This window comes from Gobio gobio, assembly GCF_949357685.1.
Source record: "Gobio gobio genome assembly, chromosome: 14".
In the NCBI taxonomy this organism is placed as follows: Eukaryota; Metazoa; Chordata; class Actinopteri; order Cypriniformes; family Gobionidae; genus Gobio; species Gobio gobio.
Window position 1 is genome coordinate 40,372,980 of NC_137107.1, and position 21,304 is coordinate 40,394,283.

The following is a 21,304-nucleotide window of genomic DNA, read 5'->3' on the forward strand; positions in this document are numbered from 1 at the left end:
GAAACTTTCCACTCTTTCGTTCTGCGTGGAAACTTTCCACTCTTTCGTACTGTGTTGGAAACTTTCCACTCTTTCGTACTGTGTTGGAAACTTTCCACTCTTTCGTACTGTGTTGGAAACTTTCCACTCTTTCGTACTGTGTTGGAAACTTTCCACTCTTTCGTACTGTGTTGGAAACTTTCCACTCTTTCGTACTGTGTTGGAAACTTTCCACTCTTTCGTACTGTGTTGGAAACTTTCCACTCTTTCGTACTGTGTTGGAAACTTTCCACTCTTTCGTACTGTGTTGGAAACTTTCCACTCTTTCGTACTGTGTTGGAAACTTTCCACTCTTTCGTACTGTGTTGGAAACTTTCCACTCTTTCGTACTGTGTTGGAAACTTTCCACTCTTTCGTACTGTGTTGGAAACTTTCCACTCTTTCGTACTGTGTTGGAAACTTTCCACTCTTTCGTACTGTGTTGGAAACTTTCCACTCTTTCGTACTGCGAGGAACTTCCTCTCTTTCGTACTGCGTGGAAACTTTCCACTCTTTCGTACTGCGAGGAACTTCCTCTCTTTCGTACTGCGTGGAAACTTTCCACTCTTTCGTACTACGTGGAAACTTTCCACTCTTTCGTACTACGTGGAAACTTTCCACTCTTTCGTACTACGTGGAAACTTTCCACTCTTTCGTACTGCGTGGAAACTTTCCACTCTTTCGTACTGCGTGGAAACTTTCCACTCTTTCGTACTACGTGGAAACTTTCCACTCTTTCGTACTACGTGGAAACTTTCCACTCTTTCGTACTACGAGGAACTTCCTCTCTTTCATACTGCGTGGAAACTTTCCACTCTTTCATACTGCGAGGAACTTCCTCTCTTTCATACTGCGAGGAACTTCCTCTCTTTCATACTGCGTGGAAACTTTCCACTCTTTCATACTGCGTGGAAACTTTCCACTCTTTCATACTGCGAGGAACTTCCTCTCTTTCATACTGCGAGGAACTTCCTCTCTTTCATACTGCGAGGAACTTCCTCTCTTTCGTACTGCGAGGAACTTCCTCTCTTTCGTACTGCGAGGAATTTCCTCTCTTACGTACTGCGTGGAACTTCCACTCTTTCATACTGCGAGGAACTTCCTCTCTTTCATACTGCGAGGAACTTCCTCTCTTTCATACTGCGAGGAACTTCCTCTCTTTCGTACTGCGAGGAACTTCCTCTCTTACGTACTGCGTGGAACTTCCACTCTTTCATATGGCGTGGAAATGTTCCACTCTTTCAAGCTGTGAGGAACTTCCCCCTGTGCTGCGTCCATGGAAACTTTCCATTTCTTACTGGAGCCTGAGAACATAAGAAGGAAAAGATGAGTGTTTGATCGGGATATTCTCACTGTGTACTAGTCAATAAGGGTTTGGTGGGCTTTTTTGATGTGGAATCGATTGGTCCTGATATAGCTTTGGAAAGCGTCAGAAGACCATCTCCCGAGAGCTTGGATCTGCTGTTGGGAGAGGCCTTTTTGAGCTGCTGAGGTTGTTACCCCAATACGGAAGGAGTGGCTTGAAAAGTTCTTTGCTGAGCCCCTGATAGTTGGAGAACGGATTTGAGGTGTTTCTTTGAGGATACCAGCGTTATAGGTTGTCTGGTGTCGGGACGGGTGGGCTGGGATCTTTAAATCCCTTTGATCAGAGAGGGTTTGGTGAATTGTTTATTTCGGGGGAGGAATCGCCGTACATCAATTGTGGAAAACTGGATGCAGCTCAAGTAACCTTTGATGTATTAAGGTAGAAAATAAATGAGGTAATTGAAAGGAGAGAAAAATCATGGAACGGTATGTTTATAAGAGAAGTGAAATGCTTTGAACATCTCCAGGCCGTCATGTAGGATTGAGGTTTCTGGGAAAGAACATCACTGCTTTGGCAGTGGAGAAAATTAGCCAGAGAAACTGAACTCCTGGGAAAGCAGAGGGAACATCACTGCTGTAGTAGTGGAGAAAATTAGCCGGAGAAACTGAGCTCCTGTGAGAGCAGAGAAAAATGGCACTGCTGATGCAGTGGAGAAAATTAGCTAGAGAAACTGAGCTCCTTTGGGAGCAGAGTGAACAGCACTGCTGTAGTAGGAGAAAATTAGCCAGAGAAACGAAGCTCCTGTGTGAGCAGAGGGAACAGCACTGCTGTGGCAGTGGAGAAAATTAGCCAGAGAAACTGAACTCCTGTGGGAGCAGAGGGAACAGCACTGCTGTAGTAGGAGAAAATTAGCCAGAGAAACTGAACTCCTGTGGGAGCAGAGGGAACAGCACTGCTGTAGTAGGAGAAAATTAGCCAGAGAAACTGGACTCCTGTGGGAGCCAAGGGAACAGCACTGCTGTAGTAGGAGAAAATTAGCTGGAGAAACTGGACTCCTGTGGGAGCCGAGGGAACAGCACTGCTGTAGTAGGAGAAAATTAGCCGGAGAAACTGGACTCCTGTGGGAGCCGGGAACAGCACTGCTGTAGTAGGAGAAAATTAGCCGGAGAAACTCAGCTCCTGTGGGAGCCGAGGGAACAGCACTGCTGTAGTGGGAGAAAATTAGCTAGAGAAACGAAGCTCCTGTGGGAGCCAAGGGAACAGCACTGCTGTGGCAGTGGAGAAAATTAGCCAGGGAAACTGAACTCCTGTGGGAGCCGAGGGAACAGCACTGCTGTAGTAGGAGAAAATTAGCCGGAGAAACTCAGCTCCTGTGGGAGCAGAGGGAACAGCACTGCTGTAGTGGGAGAAAATTAGCTAGAGAAACAAAGCTCCTGTGGGAGCAGAGGGAACAGCACTGCTGTAGTGGGAGAAAATTAGCTAGAGAAACAAAGCTACTGTGGGAGCCGAGGGAACAGCACTGCTGTAGTGGGAGAAAATTAGCTAGAGAAACAAAGCTCCTGTGGCAGCCGAGGAAACAGCACTGCTGTGGCAGTGGAGAAAAATAGCCAGAGAAACTGAGCTCCAATAGGAGCCGAGGGAACAGCACTGCTGTGGCAGTGGAGAATTAGCCAGAGAAAACTGAGCTCCTGTGGGAAAAAAGGAGAAAAAGTTAGACGGACAAATGGAGAAACGCATTGTGTAACCGAAAGGACTCTTATTTTGAAATGTTTATGCCTTATTATTGCGGGATGCTCATTCAAATTCATATGAGATAAAACAACAACAACCTTTATATCTATAGCACGTTTAAAAACGACATGAGTTGACCAAATGCTTTACGCTCTCAACGGTACTAATAAAGCATTGACAAAACACCCCTACATCAACACACAAAACACAAACACACATCTCAAACTCCCAGTCCTTATGGGCAGTTTTAAGCATGAGAGAAGAGATGCGTTTTCAACACAGATTTAAACCGTCCTAACAAGTCACAAGATCTGATACGCCGAGGGAGGCTATTCCAGAGGCGTGGCGCAGCCACAGAGAAAATACAGCCTTACAACTGTATACACTGTTTTCTTTACAGTGATTTATCGTAATATGTTGTCGTTGATACAAATTCGCTTTGCATAAATGTATGCTATTCATTGATTGTGAAATGCTCTGAACTCGAGCATTGTTCAATCCAGTAGAACGCACAATGGTGCCACATTCAGGTTTTGAAACGTGATCGCTCACGTTAATTCAGTGAAATCATAGCCTTTGAATTTCTTCTGTTTCATAATAAGATGGTAGGCTATAACAATCATTGATATGCTTGTTATACGATAGCCTGCCCTACTATAAAGGTATATTGATGTTACATTTAAGAAAGCGGGTGCTCCCAAATACATTGTTCAGTTCGCACACGTCTATTTATAGTCACAAGAGCGAGTATGGTCGCACTGTGTTGAGCCCTGTGTGCCCGAGCTTATGTGAGCGTCAAGTTGAGAAGTATTGAATCAAGGCGGTGATTATCAGCTGAGTCCAACTGGTAGCTGATTGTTTGGCGTAATATGCCCTGTTGCATTGACAGCATTTTAGTGATTTAGCCTCACAATACGTTCGCTCGCTTTACCAGCTGCAAGTAAATTGATCGTTCATCACCACGGCGACCGCGTGCACGTACATGATGAACGCACTTTTCCTGTGTGAAAAGTATCTGTCTGAACTGTAGTACACAGAGGCGGAAAGATCGCAAGAAAAAGTAAAAGAGTTGTAATACTTTATCTTAAGACAGGAACTGTTGTAGTTCTCCCTGTTGCAAGTCTGTGCTGTGTGCACTCCTTTACATTGTCCGAGCACTGCTCTTGCGGTTGGCTCGTGAATGCTTATGGAAGCGGCCGAAAGGGGTTTTTTAGATAGCTTATAACTTTGTAAGGAAAAAGTATTGAAGTATTGTAGAGTTGCTTCGAGCCGTGTAGACAGCGTGGGCGGGCGGGGCGAACTGCCGTCCGTGCTAGAAAACTTTCAATGAATGGAGGTAAGACTGCTGCGTGTATATATACCTCTTACTGTTGATTAGCTGAGTGCTCTCCACCTGTGTCAATTATCTGAACGTCCTCCTCCCGAACTTTGTTTATAAAACATCATTTATCGTGCAATTTACACGCCAAAATGAGTTTATATATTATGTAGTTTTTATGCATGTACCCCACACCTCTAAACCTACCCAATGGGGTGACAATGTACCATATCCACGTAAAAACTAATTTTGGCGTATAAATCTTAAGATAAATACAATTTGTGCTATATATACGCATTTCATGAGAACGATAGTTGATAGTCATTTATGACTACATTTTTGGCTGCTGGGTAAAGAATGTCATAACATGTCATGTTCATTGTTTGTGTAGTCCAAGAATTGCCCTCAGTTCTGATTTCCACAAAGCTGCCATACAGATTCTGATTATGAAAATGTGTTTGTGTGTGAATATGTCACTGTTTGTATTTTGCTCATGTTCATAAATGTTATTGTAAGAGCCATCACTAAATAAGTTACCGAACTTAAATGTTACTTACTTTAATCAATAAAATTATATTTTATACCATTTCTCCGGTTGAACATTATTTTGTCTATTTTTATTTTATTTTTATTTGTTTCCGAGGGCAAAAAGGTTAAAGTTAGCATTTACATTCTGCTTCCAAAGGCTTACCACAGTCCCAGTCTGATAATAAAAAATAAAAACAAATCTGCAATGGAATAAAAATGCTTTTGCCATAATACTATGACAATATAAGAGCCTATTATTTAATGAATAGCAAATATGTCTTTTTTTTCAAACAGTATAATGGATCTTAATACACCGCTTTTATGTTAAAGGGATTCCTCGCAAGGGGGTTATCATAGTTGGTTTTTTCATAGAAAACACCTGCTTTAGGACACAAATGCATGAATAAATGAAGAACTTATGATTCATAAACACCTGGTTCAGCTTGTAATCTATAGTGCAAGAAAATTTGTATTGATTCATTAGGTAAAATGTTTACTGCAGAATTATACAATATTTTAATTTAGTAACATATTTTCTTAGGGATGCTTTGTCTATACCTGACACCGAAAGCTTTAGGTCTCATTTTCCTCTTTATTAATATATACTAACTAGCAATATACTTTAATAGCAAAAAAAACGAATAGAAATAAAATATGAGAAATATAAGCATAACACATGCTTTTTTTTCATTTATAAATCAAACAGAAATGCAAAAATGGTGATGATGGGGAATGATGAATGTCAAATGTTGTTTGTTTTCTGTACAATTACCTTGCACTTTGTTTTCCATACAGGTGGTAGGCTGTGTGGTACCATAAATATTCTCTGAAAGGTATATCAACAGTAGGAAAATGTATTGTCAGTTTTGTTCAGTGTCTGATGTGTGTTGAGGGAGTGGTTTATCCTGTAACCTTTCGGAAGTTCAAACCTCTCATATAGAGTGGCATGATTTGTTATTGCCTGGATGGCAACTTTTGGCACCTGAGTGGTTCTTATTATAACTTGGAGGTTCTCCTTGATTAAGCTTTACTTCTATTACATATTGGCACAGCCAATCTTTTTCCTCTCCATTCAGTTGTTCTAATTCTAACTACTATGACCATGGTTATCAAGTACGCTCCTTATATTAACGGGTTTTTATCAGGCGATCATCAAGTGTCAATAATTCTACTTTACTTGACCCTTAATCGAAAATTGTCTTTCACTTTCAGTTATCCCAACTAAAAGACATATGGGTGCTTCTTTCTTCAGTGTGGACACTTTTATGTGCCAGCTAGGGTTTGATTTCGTCTAAAGCTAACAGGCCTTTTTTCTTTTGCTATCAAGGTCACATAAAACATTATTATTTAATGTTACTATGCAAATCAAATGCCTTTTATGTATAGATTTAATTGTTGGCAGCGTCTATTTGCACTAAGTAAAAAAAATAGCATTATTGTCTTAGCTCTAGATCTTTATACACTATGTACAAATATCTTTATTTACACTATGTACAAATAGCAAAGGCTACAATTTACAAAGTGCAAGTAGCAATAGATTCTATTTACAATATGTAAAAATAGCAGTATTTCTTTGCAATAAGTGTAATAGTTAGATGATATTTATACTTACAAATAGTAGGCACCTTCTTCACCTCAGTGTTGTTGTACATTAAACAGTATGCAATATTAACATAGAGTGTAAATTATGATTTATTTATTACAATTATTAAATGGATGCCGCCTTATTGATTGATGAATACTTTATTCATTTCTTTAGGGAAATTCAAGATTATTGGGACATAATAAAGCCCTCCCTAAACATACCCCCAACCGATAAACATTTTATTATTAAACACATGTTAGACACTTTATATCCACTTTTCGAATATTTTCTTCATTTGTATTGAAAATAAATGCCTTTCCGATCTGATATGTGATGGGGAAAGGGAGTAGAGCGAGTTCGGCAAAAGACGGGTTCAAAACAATTTGCATGAATTTCATGCCACACGCGCTACCTTTACACTATTGCTACTGTAAACAATCCAGTGTCTTCTGTAATTTTGACTGTCCCAACCAGACGTCAGTGAGTGGAGTTAGTGTACAGTAAATAACATTTGCCGATAAGGCGGGAAATTTGAACTTAGTGTAATTAAACACGACGTTCATGGTTTCACCCTTGTCACAGAGCTAGACTTTTCAGTCTTTAACTGAAAAAAATACTCTCTATATAATTATATTTTAAAGGCTATGAATAATCCAAAAATAGAGAGAAATATACATTAATCTAGCATCTGTCATCTACAGATCTTCATAGTTAGAAGAGCTGCAAGACTTGCCTCTTATGAATAATGTTATTTTTTGGTTTGCACCAAGTGGCAACCTCCCCCAGTTTCTCTTGAAGCCAATACGGAAGTGACTTAAACTGCAATTCCTCGACTAGCTGCTAGGGACAGGCTCCAGAAGGGAGCAGAATCTCATTGAGCCCCATGTTAAAATGCCCAACTTTGCAGCGGAAGAAAACATGTTTACAGCCTGGTACAAATTGTGGTTTTGGTCTATAAATATAATTTTGCCCTTCATGACAACTGTGAGGGGTGTGAATTTTTTTATAACTCATTCGTTTACATTATATAAAGCCTTAAAGTTCTGCATAACTAAGGGCGTGGCCACTTTGAGTGATAGGTGGATTGTCGTTTGTCTGCTGTCTGTTAGTCATCACGTCACCTCAGCTCCACCCAAGTCCCGCCTCTTTGGCCATTTTTTGTTATCCGGGAGTGACAGCTCGACCCCTTTCCGCTTCAAATCTGCTCTTTAGAATCCTATGGCTGACTTCACGGACACTACTTCCATGTTTTTTTTTACAGTTTATGGTTTGCACCCATTTTTATTTGGACATAAAAAAGAAAAAATGAACAAATGGATGAAGTACCTGAAGTATTTAATTGTTTAATGTTTTACAGATCTGCCATCTTGTTTAATTAACATATATATTTGAGAATATATGAGGCCAAACATATTAATAAATTGCTGCCTCTCCTTCCAAACCACATCACTGACTTGCTGCCAGTGATTGACAATTATTATTTTTTTAATTTACATTATTTCTTTTTCTTGTCTGCCACATGAAGGTAAAAATCCTTGGTCAGTCTGGAGGCAAAGCACGGCATTTGTCTCTTCTTATGTGTATCCAGGTCTGTGGTGTAAGACTGGAAGTGATAAGCCACTCGATGGTTTACTCTTGTGAGAATCTGAATAATCTCTAGATGACAGTCCTTCAACATCTCGCAAAGTTCACTGATAAATACAGAGCCTGTTTCTGGATTTCTCCACGCGTAGTATCCTGTAGAGAAACAAATATGTTTTCAAATGCATTTGTGTGAACTGCTTAAAAATTAAATGGAACCACGTAACTGTCTGTCAGTGCAATGCAAACCTTCCACTGTGGAATAACAGCAGAGAAAATCCACCTCGGGAACGTCTGATATTCCAAAAAATTCCCCCGGTGCTTCTTCACTGTCTGCCTCGACACCAGGGTCAAATTTCATTCCCCTGCAGGCCTGAATATGGAACCAAACCAGAAACAAATGAGTTAACCACAGTCAAAATGTTATCTCTCATTTTTGCAGGTGGCTGTTACCTGTAGGAAGAAGAGTTTCGGCTTGTCCCGCAGACTAGGGCAGAGGTCAGAAGTCATGAGAGAGGTCAGAGTTTTGACAGGGATCCAGCACACATCCGACCCAAGGATTGTTCCTTCCTCCCCGTGACTCATCAATACACACACAAAGCAGGAATTGTCTGTGTGGTTCTCCTTGGATACTGGGGCACATTTATAAATTAAAGGATTAGTTCATTTTAAAATTAAAAGTAACCCAAGATTTACTCACCCTCAAGCCATCCTAGGTGTATATTACTTTCTTCTTTCTGATGAATATCTGAGTCATATTAATAAATATCCTGATGCTTCCAAGCTTTATAATGGCAGTGATGGGGCCCACGAGTTTGAAGCTCAAAAAAGTGCATTCATCCATCTGAAGCGAAGCGATGCATTTGTGTAAGAAAAATATCCATATTTAACACGTAACAAGTAAAATATGTAGCTTTCGCCAGACCGCCTTCCGTATTCAACTTACGAAGAAAGGTGTAATGCCTCTCGCAGTTCATAACGCTTACGCTACGTCCAACGTCATATACGCTTTTTTGTAAGCTAGTAACCTAGATATTTTACTTTATAACATGTTAAATATGGATAATTTTCTTACACAAACGTATCGCTTTGCTTCAAAAGGCCTTTATTAAAGAGATAGTTGACCCAAAAATGAAAATTCTGTCATATTTTAGTCACCCTCAAGTTGTTCCAAACCTGTATGAGTTTCTTTGTTCTGCTGAACACAAAAGAAGATATTTTGGAGAATGTTTGTAACAAAGCAGATAGAGCAACCATTGACTACCATAGTATTTTTTTCCCTACTATGGTAGTCAATGGTTGCTCTTTCTGCTTGGTTACAAACATTCATCCGAATATCTTCTTTTGTGTTCAGCAGAACAAAGAAACTCATACAGGTTTGGAACAACTTGAGGGTGAGTAAAGGATGACAGAATTTTCATTTGTGGGTGAACTATCCCTTTAACCCCCCAGAGCCGTGTGGAGTACTTTTATGATGGATGGATGCACTTTTTTGAGTTTCAAACTCGTGGGCCCTGTCAATGCCATTATAAAGCTTGGAAGCGTCAGGATATTTGTTAATATAACTCTGATTGTGTTCATCAGAAAGAAAAAAGTAATATACACCTAGGATGGCTTGAGGGGGAGTAAATCTTTGGGTAATTTTCATTTTAAAGTGAACTAATCCTTTAATACAGGCATTATGACCCATCCTGAACACTGACAATGATGTTATACTGTACCTTTTCTCAGCACATTAATCATTTCATTAGCAGACAGGTTCTTCTCCACCTGTACATGAAAACCAAGGGACTTGAACGTGCTTGACAGTAAGCGTTCATCTACTGAACCGCCCTTCCTATCCAAATGTGGTGAGTCTGGAACAAGAAGGCATAACTAAGGAATGGATGTATAAGGAATTCAATAAGGTTCAATATAAGGTTCCCATCCCACTTAATTCCAATATTCTTTTAGAACTATTGAGAAAGTTAAAAATGACTGAAAAGAATAGGTGTGTTCGACTTGACGGGGTGCTGTGCAGACCGATCGGTGTATAGCATCAAAGTACCCGCAAGAGTGATTAGAAAGCATATAGAGCCATCTGCTCTCTAATCGCTCTCACAGTACTATGTCATACACCGAATGGTCTGCGCAGCGCCACCTTAAAGGTGCAGTATGTAAGATTGACAGCTAGCGGTTGTAATGGGTACTGCAGTCCAAATTCAAAATATTGGAGAGCTCCTCCTCCTCAGACTCGACACTCACGTTGGTTGCCAGATTGAGGATACGCAACAGGAGCGAGAGCAATTGAAATTGAAAATGTAAGGCGAGGAGATTTACACACTGTAAGTTGATGAGTTGATTTATTGATCTATGATGAGTTGATATCGTGTTTTAATATACTTCCGTTCATAGAGATTTTTAGATGGGTGTTGAGGCTTTTTGGGTCGGGTAGAATCTGCGAACTCTGACACAGTTTGTTTGCTGCCTTTCATGTTCTCTAACTGAACTAAATTATTTTATTACTATAAAAATCAAAACGGTAGTGGGGGCGGTGCCGCGGTTGGCAAGGCATGTAATCGATGTTGTGTCTGAACACCGGTAACACCGGCAACACCGACTGTCACAGAAAACCTACTGGCAATCCAGGGTGTTGAAATACTATTGGGTAAATTGGCAATGCGTGGAATGGCACAGACTAAAACAAAAACAGACATTCCAAGACATCAAAGTAAAATAACTGGCTGTAGCATTTTTGTGAACTCAGCATGTTTCCTAAATATCTGCAAACGTATTATGGTATTTTTATGCTTTAGTAAGGTCAAAAACTTACATTTAGCACCTTTAAGAAGAACACGCCTAATGACTTTAAATTCAATTAATAAGTCAAATGAATGAATCACCCACTGATTCGGTCAGTGAGAGGGGGGTTGGTACGCGGGGGTACGGATTTTTTTTTTTTTTTTTTTTTTAATTAAAAGGATTTCTATATTTTAGCCACTTAATAGTCTACAATATAATAGTCACATAAACGTAACATAATATATAATAATAAAAACGTAGCGGATATTCTGTAATAATGTCTGCGCAATGTCGACTTTTGTGATTGGCCAATACCGGCAGACTGCAGCCAATAGACTGCTTGAGGTAAATTATCTGGAACTGTGATTTTGACCGAAAATCTGAATAGAACCCTTTACTTTAACAGATGCCATAAGAGAAACTTTGAAATGGATAAAACTGTGTTAATGTACCTGAAATTATCTTGTCTATAAATATAATAATAATACATAAATTATCATCTAAAAATGATCCGGCAAGAGCTCGAATGTCCGTTATATATCGAGTGAAAACAGTAACAAATCCAGAAACGCACACTGTAATCCAGAAATGTGAGATATGCACAAAATCAACACAAATGGCGACCTTAATGGAAATTCAAATTCAAATGGAAATTAAATGAAAACACATGCCAAGCATGTAATGATACCTGAAAACAAAATAAGTTTTAAAAGGGATTTAAAGAAATAAAGAAAAAGAATGGTAAAAGAAGTTCTCGTCTAATTGTAGTCTAGCTGTGAAGTAATAAAAATAGTATTTTAATAGTATAAAATATGCACAAATTCACTATTCACTAATTTAAAAACGTGTCTTATAACATATTTTAATAAAACGTGGCAAAATTCCATAAAAAATATGAACAGTTTACATCACTGTATTATTACTGTGGGTCGTTGAATAGCCTACATCTATCATAAACAGAAGTCAAATATTAAATGTTTAGCTACTTATACTCATCACGCACACCAAAAATGATACGAGTGACAAGACAAAGTGCAGAATTCAGAAAATAATGTAGAAAAAATCTATTTTTTTCATAATAATATTACTGTATCAAAGCCTCGTTTGTGTAACCTTTTCCCACACAAGTTTGAAATGTTCCAAATGACCCCAGACTTTTTTTTATAATGGGTTTGTGTGAAAATTGTTTTAAGTTCAATTGGAATTGATACAGCTTTTATTTATACTGTAATGTTGAATGACTATCATTAATGTTTAACAAGAAAAAAAAAATCAGTAGCAGTTTTAGTATCAGTGATACTAGCCTTCATAAAAATATGCCATTACAAACAAATATTTCAAACATACTTTTTTTCTACATAAATTTTGAGAGTAACTGTGAAATTATTACAATATAAAAATATTACAAACGCAGATGTTGAATGTGCGATTACTTAGTTACTTTTTTTAATCGAGATATATACAGTATAAATAAACTGCCTTACAATTAGATTCACCTTTACATGTTTAATTGTTCATTTTCAAAGCACTAACTGAGATGTACAGTAACCATCCAAAACATTCTACAGTTTACTTTAACCTGAGGACAATTTATTTAGAAGGTATTTGTGACCTCTTAAACTGTGCAACTCAACAACAACACAAACACCTTTCCAAACTAGAGTCCACCTAGTGACTTTTGGCCATTTCCACATGGGTATAATGTACAATCAATCATTCATTCAATATCACAAAATAAACAGTGATCAGGACAGTGATCAGGACAGTTGTAGAAAAAATCATGAGGGTTGTTTTTCAGGAACGGATACTGTGAGAAATGCCACAAATCAAGACTAACGTGCTAAAAAATCACATGAATAGAAACTCAAGACTGTAAGTCACTGTGGTATTAGAACTCAAAACAGAAGAGCTGGGGTCAGCAAGAATCAAGGTTAGGGACAAAGTTAACACAAGTTGAAATTCAGATTAGAGTTACAGTATACTCTTAGAAAAAAGGTTCAGTGGGGTTCAATATAAAACCCTAAGGTTCTTGAATCAATTTTAAAGAAATATTTATACCAAAAAAAATCTTTTTATAAGGAGAAATGCTTTAAATGATTGTAATACGTTCGTGCTTAACAGGTTATCTCAATTCTTCGTAGTGATACAGTATGTTTACAATAATTAAAAAATAGATTCAAACTAAATCAATGAATTAAAACATAATCTATAAAATGATCCCATGATGGGAGGTTCTATATTTGAAGTTCTTGAAAGAACCCTTTAAGGTTTAAATAGATTTTTTTCTTCTAGGAGTGTAGCATTAGGTTCAGCTTCTGAGTTATTTTAGACATTCAAAAGGGCAGATATGTATCAAAGTACAGTTCCAAATAGCCTACTGTAAGCAGGTTGCACAACTTTATACTAGTTCAGTGGAGATACAGGCTGATAATACTCACCATGGAAGTGCTCATTGCTGATTATTAGACATTTGCCTACGTTTTTATGCTTCATATATGGTTCAAACACACAAGGCTTCTTGACAGCACTGTGAACACAAGATGCAAGTTAAAACACCTTAAAAAAAAGTAAAATGGAGAAATTCACTTAAACATGCCTGGCTTTACAATGATCTAAATTGTAACAGTTTTAACCAGAGTCTTACCTGTGATCTTTAGAAACATGCAAATTCATTCTGAGACTTTGTTCATTACCCCACCACGTCTTCTTAGGTGTCCTAGAAGTGACGAATAGCTTCCTACAATCTCACTTCTTTCATTCTAAATTTCTCTCTCCTTTTACTTTCATTTTACAGCGGAAGATTTCAAAGTCTACAGCCTCAGACCGCAGAGTTTACAGAGGTGTAAATAATGCAGGCGGGGCGTTGCACTTGATCTGTGACCAGTTCCATACAGAACAAGGTTCACACAAAACATTCATATCCTTTCATTGACGATAATTTTTTTTATTACATATTCATGCACTCTATAGTTTCAAGAGGTGTATAAGTTGTTAACAATTACAGTGATTTGAATTTTGTTTGTTTTTTTTACTACAAAACACAATGGTTGTGGACAGTGGTACTGTGCTGTATAGTTCCCTCTGCTGGGAGTTTGCAGTATTTACTCTGAAAGGCCACTATATTGTGATGAAAGAGAGAAAGAAAGACAAATTATGTAAATATACATTACACTGATCATATAATCACTTTAATATTTTTTATAATTATTTCAACATGCCCTTATAAATGTATTATTAGTGAAAAAATTAAATGATGAGTTTAAATGTTTTTAATCGTAAAATCATGTATTTTTCAAATTCTAATCTTGAAATCAAGTTCTCTTTTTAGAGATCTTAATCATCTTAATCTTATTAAAGGTTATTCTTTAAGCGCAAGTCGACTTGTGTACCGCTGACCGCCGGAAGCTAGTTATTTTAGTCTATAAAGTTTTAAAATATGGATATTTTTCTTACACAAATGCACCACTTCGCTTCAGAAGGCCTTTATTAACCCCCCGGAGCCGTGTGAAGCAGTTATATGATGGATAGATGCACTTTTATGGAAAAATGACCCAACAATTCACTGCCATTATAAAGCTTGGAAGAGCCAGGACATTTTTAATATAACTCCGATTTTATCCGACTGAAAGAAGAATGCCATTTACACCTGACTTGAGGGGGAGTAAATCATGGGATAATTATCATTTTTGGGTGAACTAACCGTTTAATACTGCACTAAAAGGATATAAATTCATATTTATAAGTAAGACTACACTCTAAAAAATGCTGGGTTGAAAATAACCCAAGTTGGGTTGAAAATTGACTAATTTTTTTTTTAGCATTTTAGCATTAATTAGCATTTTTTACAGTGTATCATGAAGAGTTTGAGGTCATTACATTGTGACAGTGCAGTTAAGTGCTCATGGTCTGTGTGCTGTCAAAAAGATTTACGACTCATAATCCAATCACAGTCATTCTTCTGTACTAAGCCTTATAAGCGTGGTGTGCATGTGTCACTGTAGTGCAGACAGCTACGGATTACTGTTTATTAGTGTACTTAGCGTTACTCCTCAGGGGTCTTACAGAAACGAGGGTGGGACTCTTTTGTGCCAGCCATATGTGCCGCTTTTGAAGACCCCCATGGTTGTTTAGGGGGTGTTGAATAGGTTTCTACTGGTGAATGAGCAGACTGACTAGCATTGTCATTTTAGTGCATCTTAATCTTATTAAAGTTCCATATGGGGAAGCATGCCCTGCAGCAGAGCTCATGAGTAACTGAAATTACCAAATGAAATGCCTCTTTTCAGTTATGATACAACTGCAATATATATACATGTACGGCCTTAACTGATATATCAGCATGATTAAGTGTGGAAATTAAAGATAATATTGTGTTTTTCAGACAACACATTTCTAGTAATGCTTTTCAAATGGTTCTTTATGTTTGTCTTGTAGTAAGTAAAGACTTAGTACAGTAAGTACACAGGCTCAATGACAATGCATGATGCAGCAAGCTACAATCCTGTTTTCTCAAACCTGCCTGACATAATGATCCAATTTGCTGAGCCACTTAAATCCAGTTCATACATCCAGTATAGCTGCTGACCAATCAGATAGATGGACCCTTGGCCATTTTATCCACTTAAATCAGCACTTTGTATTTGGGGGACTGAAGATTACGTTATGTTGAATTTTATTGAACAACTTTTACATTCACATGGAAAAACCTGCTCTTACACTGTACTTTGGGGCTTTGATTATTAACAGTATAGCTAAACAGGGAAAAGAAACAAGGGGAGATGGACAGTGATGGGATCAAGAAATGGCACGAGGCAGACTCGGGTCACCCACAGCACGTCGGAGCACGTGCGCTTGTGCACAGTCTGCCAGATCATGTCGAACTCAAATGTATCTACAGTTCTAAGATGTTTTGATTCATTTGTTCTGTTGAAACACCAGTTGGCTTTAGATCTGAAAGTTATACTGTAAAGAACAGAATGCTGTAGATAAAAGCACAAATCTCACTAGTATCTCACAAGTATCAATGAGAGTACAGAGTGGTTTGGGTACAATAAGAGCCTCACAGTACAAAAAAGAAACACTTAAGAACATCTCAGTTTAGGATAGTTCAGGCAAAAATTCTCTCATTTCACTGTCATGTCATTCCAAACCTGTATGACTTTCTTTCAAATCAGAGTAACTTCGTACTTCCATGAAAGTGGATGAGGACCCTGTCTGTCAAGCTCCATGTATCATAACAGTGTGCATAAAATGTGTGCCATAGCACACGTTTTATGAAACCATAAGGATTGAGGACAGTACATTAAGGGTGAGAGTAGAGATGCTAAATCAGCATGAGGATCAATATGTTTGCATTAACACCATTTATGGATTTCACGACTGTCCTCTTGTAGCACAGAGATGATGTTCTAACAGTGGCCCTGGACACCCCAGACATCTGAATGGCCACCCTGGTTGCCACCCCGAAAATTGTATTTGCTACTGGTAATTTCATTTTATATTTCATCTTACTATACATCTTAACATTCATCAAAGTAAGTTCAAGCATGTTTTAACATGCGAGAATCAATGGGGTTCAGCACGTTTGAGCTTCCGCAAGAACCAATAAGATTAATTCCCATGTTACACATAACGTTTGAGCTTCCGCAAGAACCATGAGGTTCATTCTCGTGTTACGCAGAACGTTTGTGCTTCCTCAAGAACCAATGAGGTTCATTCTCATGTTACGCAGCACATTTGTGCTTCCTCAAGAACTAATGAGGTTAGTTCTCATGTTACGCAGCACGTTTGTGCTTCCTCAAGAACCAATGAGGTTCATAAAAAGTGGTCGTGTCTCTTCAGAATTTTTTTGACTGAACTGCTCAATTCATATCGATTAGTTTTACAAACTCTTTATGAACATTTTGAAGCATCAGAGAGGTAGTTGTAGACAATAGAGAGTTAAGAAAGCTCTCAGATTTCATTAAAATATCTCAACCCGTTCTCACTCCCAAGGCGTCAAAGTCCGAAGCATGGTCAAGTGCTTTCCGCGTCACAATAAAGATGCTAAAGGTACCCCTAGGCGTCACGATATCGACGTGCTGGGTGCTCCATTCAGTTCAATGAGAAACCTTTGGCATCATACTCAGACGCGTTGGGCATGAGAACGTTATCATCATGATGGTCATATATTGGGTTATGATTTTGCCATAATGACATGTTGGACTGTGATTGTCAATTTAATCAGCCAGCATAATTTTATTTACGCTATCTAGACACGTTTTAACATGTAACCCAAAACCATTCCATCTCTAAACCTACCCATTTATGTGGTATATAAAACACAGATATAACACAATTTATTCAAAAAGTACACATTTTCCAAGTGTTCCGAGGCCAAACGATTGATTTGTGTGAAGGAAATCCCCAAAAGCGATCAGCGTCTCCATCCGCAGAAGATCATGAACACATTAAATTTCAAATATTGTCGCCCGTTACGTCAGTTTTCATAGTGAAATTGCAGTTGGGTTAGCTGCTCCAAAATATAAAAGTAACCTTGATATCTGAATATGAATAAAATATGAATAAAATCATGTCTGCTTTTACAAATGCAAAGAATAAAATGCGTCTTGATCTGACGCATTGGGTAAACAACTGAAATGAATGGAGCACCCTGCGCGACGATATAGTGACGCCTAGGGGTACCTTTAGCGTCTTCGTTGTGACACGGAAGGCACTTGACCATGCTTCCGATTTTGACGCCTTGGGAGTAAAAATTTTGAATATCTTCATTTGTGTTTATACATATTTAAATTGTTTGTTTTCACGCATCAAGCAAGCATTATTGAGCTTCATTTACCATATTTGAGTGATATACATCAGCCAATCAATTAAATACGTTCATCATATAAAGCAATCGTGTCTCTTCAGAACACTTGGGTTAAACCACTACATTCATATGGGTTCACTTTTCAATCTCTTTATGAATGTTTTGAAGCGTCAGAGTTTTGGATGAATCAGTTTTCAATGGAGGGAGAGAAATCGCTCGGATTTCATAAACTTGATTTGTGTTTCGAAGATGAACTAAAGTCTTACGGGTAAGAGTGAATAAATGATGACTAACCCTTTAAGCTTTGCAAAAGACGTGTAGATGTACGTGAATGAGTGGGAGAAGTCTCTGTCCGTATCTCAAGGCCAGCAGTGACACACTGTCGCATGCTAAAATTCAGCATCCGGTGAAATGTGCACACGCATTCAGTGATAGGACACCTAGTGCTATTCCTGGATCAGAGAACAAAACACTATGGAAATCTTGTAAACACAATGTGTTGAGTCACAGATACATGAAATGAGTGTACAGAATGAGTAGTTTTCTGATCAGTAAATATAGTTTTCTAGGTTGGAATGAACATTATAAGAACGTATGATATTGTATATCATTAAAATAAGGATTATAACAAGAGGCTTTGATAATTTGATTGCATAATTATTTAGTAAACCATGTAGTACTATAAGTGGGATAATATTACAGTCATTACTGAGACCTGATCACTCTGTCTGGGTTCATATTTTGCAATAATGATTGGCTGACATATTTAATATAGTGCTTTTTTATGGCTACATTTTTAATTGGCTGCATTGAATTTTCCAAAACTCATACTTAATCCAAGAAGCTTAATTGAGTTTGTTTCAAAACATTATTTTTTAATCATCACAGGACACATCAATAACATCTTACGTCACAGTGACTGGCACTCCACCAGAAAATGAACCCAAACAACACCATGCTAATCTGTGTGTGTGTGTGTGTGTGTGTGTGTGTGTGTGTGTGTGTGTGTGTGTGTGTGTGTGTGTGTGTGTGTGTGTGTGTGTGTGTGTGTGTGTGTGTGTGTGTGTGCGTGTGCGTGTGCGTGTGCGTGTGCGCGTGCGCGTGTGTGTGTGTTTTGTTTCTCATTAATTGGGTTTAAGTCAAACTCTTCAAACAACCGATAAGGAGAAGTTGAATCCAAAAATGTTTTCATGAATATTAGACAGAGGTTAGTGTTGGGTCAGCAAGTTACGTAGTTCCTAAAAACAGGTAGTTGTGGGTTTAGTAAGTATAAAGAAATGCAGCCTTGAATGACTAATGCAAACGTGATAGCTGAACTCAGCAGGATAACAGATCTCACAAGCTCATTATACACTGTCGGAAAAAATCAGCAGGGAATCACTTAGGAAAGGTTTTTTGATTGTCTTGATTTGTGAAAGAAAATATCCAGCTGGGCTCAGTGTTTTCTAACAAAACAAAATCCACATTTCCAACTTCACACTATTGTGGTTAGTGTAGTATGTTTTTCTAACACAAAACCTAACCTGACCCAGTGTTATTATTGTTAATTAATACTATAAAATATCAGTAATTGTTAACAGTATAAGTAATTGAAATAAAATAAAATATACATAAGTAAAAGTCTAAAAACAACTTAGAAATGTTGCCTTGTCAACTACATTTGAAGTACTAAAATAACTAAACCTGAAATAAAAATAATGTAAAGATATAGAAATATTGGTTACACTTTAGTTTACGGTGTCCTCGTTACACTGTAATTAAACATTTAAAGGGTTAGTTCACCCAAAAATGAAAATTCTGTCATTAATTATTTACCCTCATGTCGTTCGACACCCATAAGACCTTCGTTCGTCTTCGGAACACAAATGAAGATATTTTAGTTGAAATCCGATGGCTCAGAAAGGCCTCCATTGGCACAATGCACTTTACACTCTCAAGACCCATAAAAGGTACTAAAGACGTCGTTACAAAGTCCATCTCACTACAGTGGTTCTACAATAACTTTATGAATCGACGAGAATAGTTTTTGTGCGCAAAAAACCCCTAAATAACGACTTATATAGTGATGACTGATTTCAAAACAATGCATCGTGTAGCTTCGAAGTGTTATGAATCAGCAACCCCAATTATGTGATATTTAGCCCCGGGAAAGCAAATTTTAGCAGGCAACCCTACCAAAAAAAACACATATTTTGACGTGAAGAAGTGGCCTCGTATCATGCACGGTAGCATTTTTAGCTATTTTCGAGATTCAGTAGCCTGTGATTGTAAGGCGATGAGCAATTTGAAAAGCTCAGAAGCGTATCAGTATCTGTCGGAAATTATCTAAAAGCGGACATTGAGCCGAGCCTGAGCCTACACGTATCCCATCACAAGGCATGGGTGCTAGCATCAGTGACAGGTGAAGTAAGTTACAGACAGCGGGTTGTTCATGTATTGCAGGGCCAGGATGCTGTTGTAGTCATGCAGCAGCACTTTTGTGGATGGTCAGTAAAGTAAGGACAATTAAGGGCACAACAATTGTATTGTTTATTGTATTGGGATATTATTAACTAATAAATGTACTAAACTGAAATGTTTAGTGTGTGTCATTCATGTTGCTTCATGGTAACCTTTACTTAACCCTTGTGGCACCATCTGATCAAAAAAATAGTAACAATGCTAATTTTGAAACCTTGCCAATGATCCGAAAAACCAACACGATCTCATGACAATGCGTATCAATAGTACGAGTGTGCAATCTCGTGGAATTTATACGGCAAAATGAATTTTGCCATGCATATACTACGCAGTTTTTTGCGTGCATATGATACGCACTTTATGGCGTGTATATGACACGCTTTTGGGTAGGGTGGGGGATTCATGCGTATAATACGGCATAAAGTGCGTATCATATGCACACGAAAAACGGCGTACCATATGCACGCCAGCATTCCAGGAGATTGCACACTCGTATTATTTATACGCATTTTCGTGAGATCGGGCTCGAAAAACATGTAGCCTCTTCACTAACTAGCACACAATATACTACTTCCGCCGCCTCACCAGAAGTTGCACCCACGTTCTTTTTTACAGTAGCAACCCCCCGGAAAAAGGTGACTAGATAGTAACTATATGTAACAATGACACTGTAAAATAGAGTGTTACTAAAATATTACTTTTCAATATTTTTACGATATATTTTTTTCAATATTTTTACGATATAGACAAACTGGGGAAAACTGAGTCACAGAGACCAAAACACATGTTAATGTTAATGTCTTAAGTCTCTGTGACCCAGTTTTCCCCAGTTTGTCTAATTAGTTCATCATTCACCTGTGCCTCATTTATCACCTTGTTATTCTCATTTGCGTTGTGTACTTAAGCCCTCAGTTCTCCCTCAGTGTTTGTCGGTTCTCGTCTATGTTTCTACGTGTGTAAAAGTCACCTGAGTTTTGACATTAAAGTTCCTGTCTCCTGTTCATCCCCGTCTTTGTGAGCTTCTATCCTATGACGTGACACTAACAATGAGCAATACATTTGTTACAGTATTTATTAATCTTTGTAAATGTTAATTAGCTAAAACATGGTTCACATTCACTTTCATTAGTTATATTAGCTCAGGTCCATTAGATAATATTAACAGATTTTTTTTAATTTTAATAATGT

General features: G+C 38.0%; 2 protein-coding genes across 2 annotated transcripts in view; one reads left to right on the forward strand and one right to left on the reverse strand.

Annotated features, from left to right (window-relative positions):
• Nucleotides 1–21,304, forward strand: part of LOC307137479 (uncharacterized protein) — an 890,992-nt gene that overhangs the window by 35,134 nt on the left and 834,554 nt on the right. The gene's annotated exons all lie outside the window — the stretch shown is intronic.
• casp21 (caspase 21, apoptosis-related cysteine peptidase) lies at nt 7,745–13,688 on the reverse strand. Its single transcript, XM_079834307.1, has 6 exons — nt 13,493–13,688; nt 13,287–13,375; nt 9,789–9,923; nt 8,521–8,699; nt 8,317–8,440; nt 7,745–8,223 (listed from the first exon to the last, which is right to left on the reverse strand). The coding sequence occupies exons 1-6, from the start codon at nt 13,519–13,521 to the stop codon at nt 7,982–7,984; spliced, it is 798 nt and encodes a 265-aa protein (XP_079690433.1). The 5' UTR covers nt 13,522–13,688; the 3' UTR covers nt 7,745–7,981.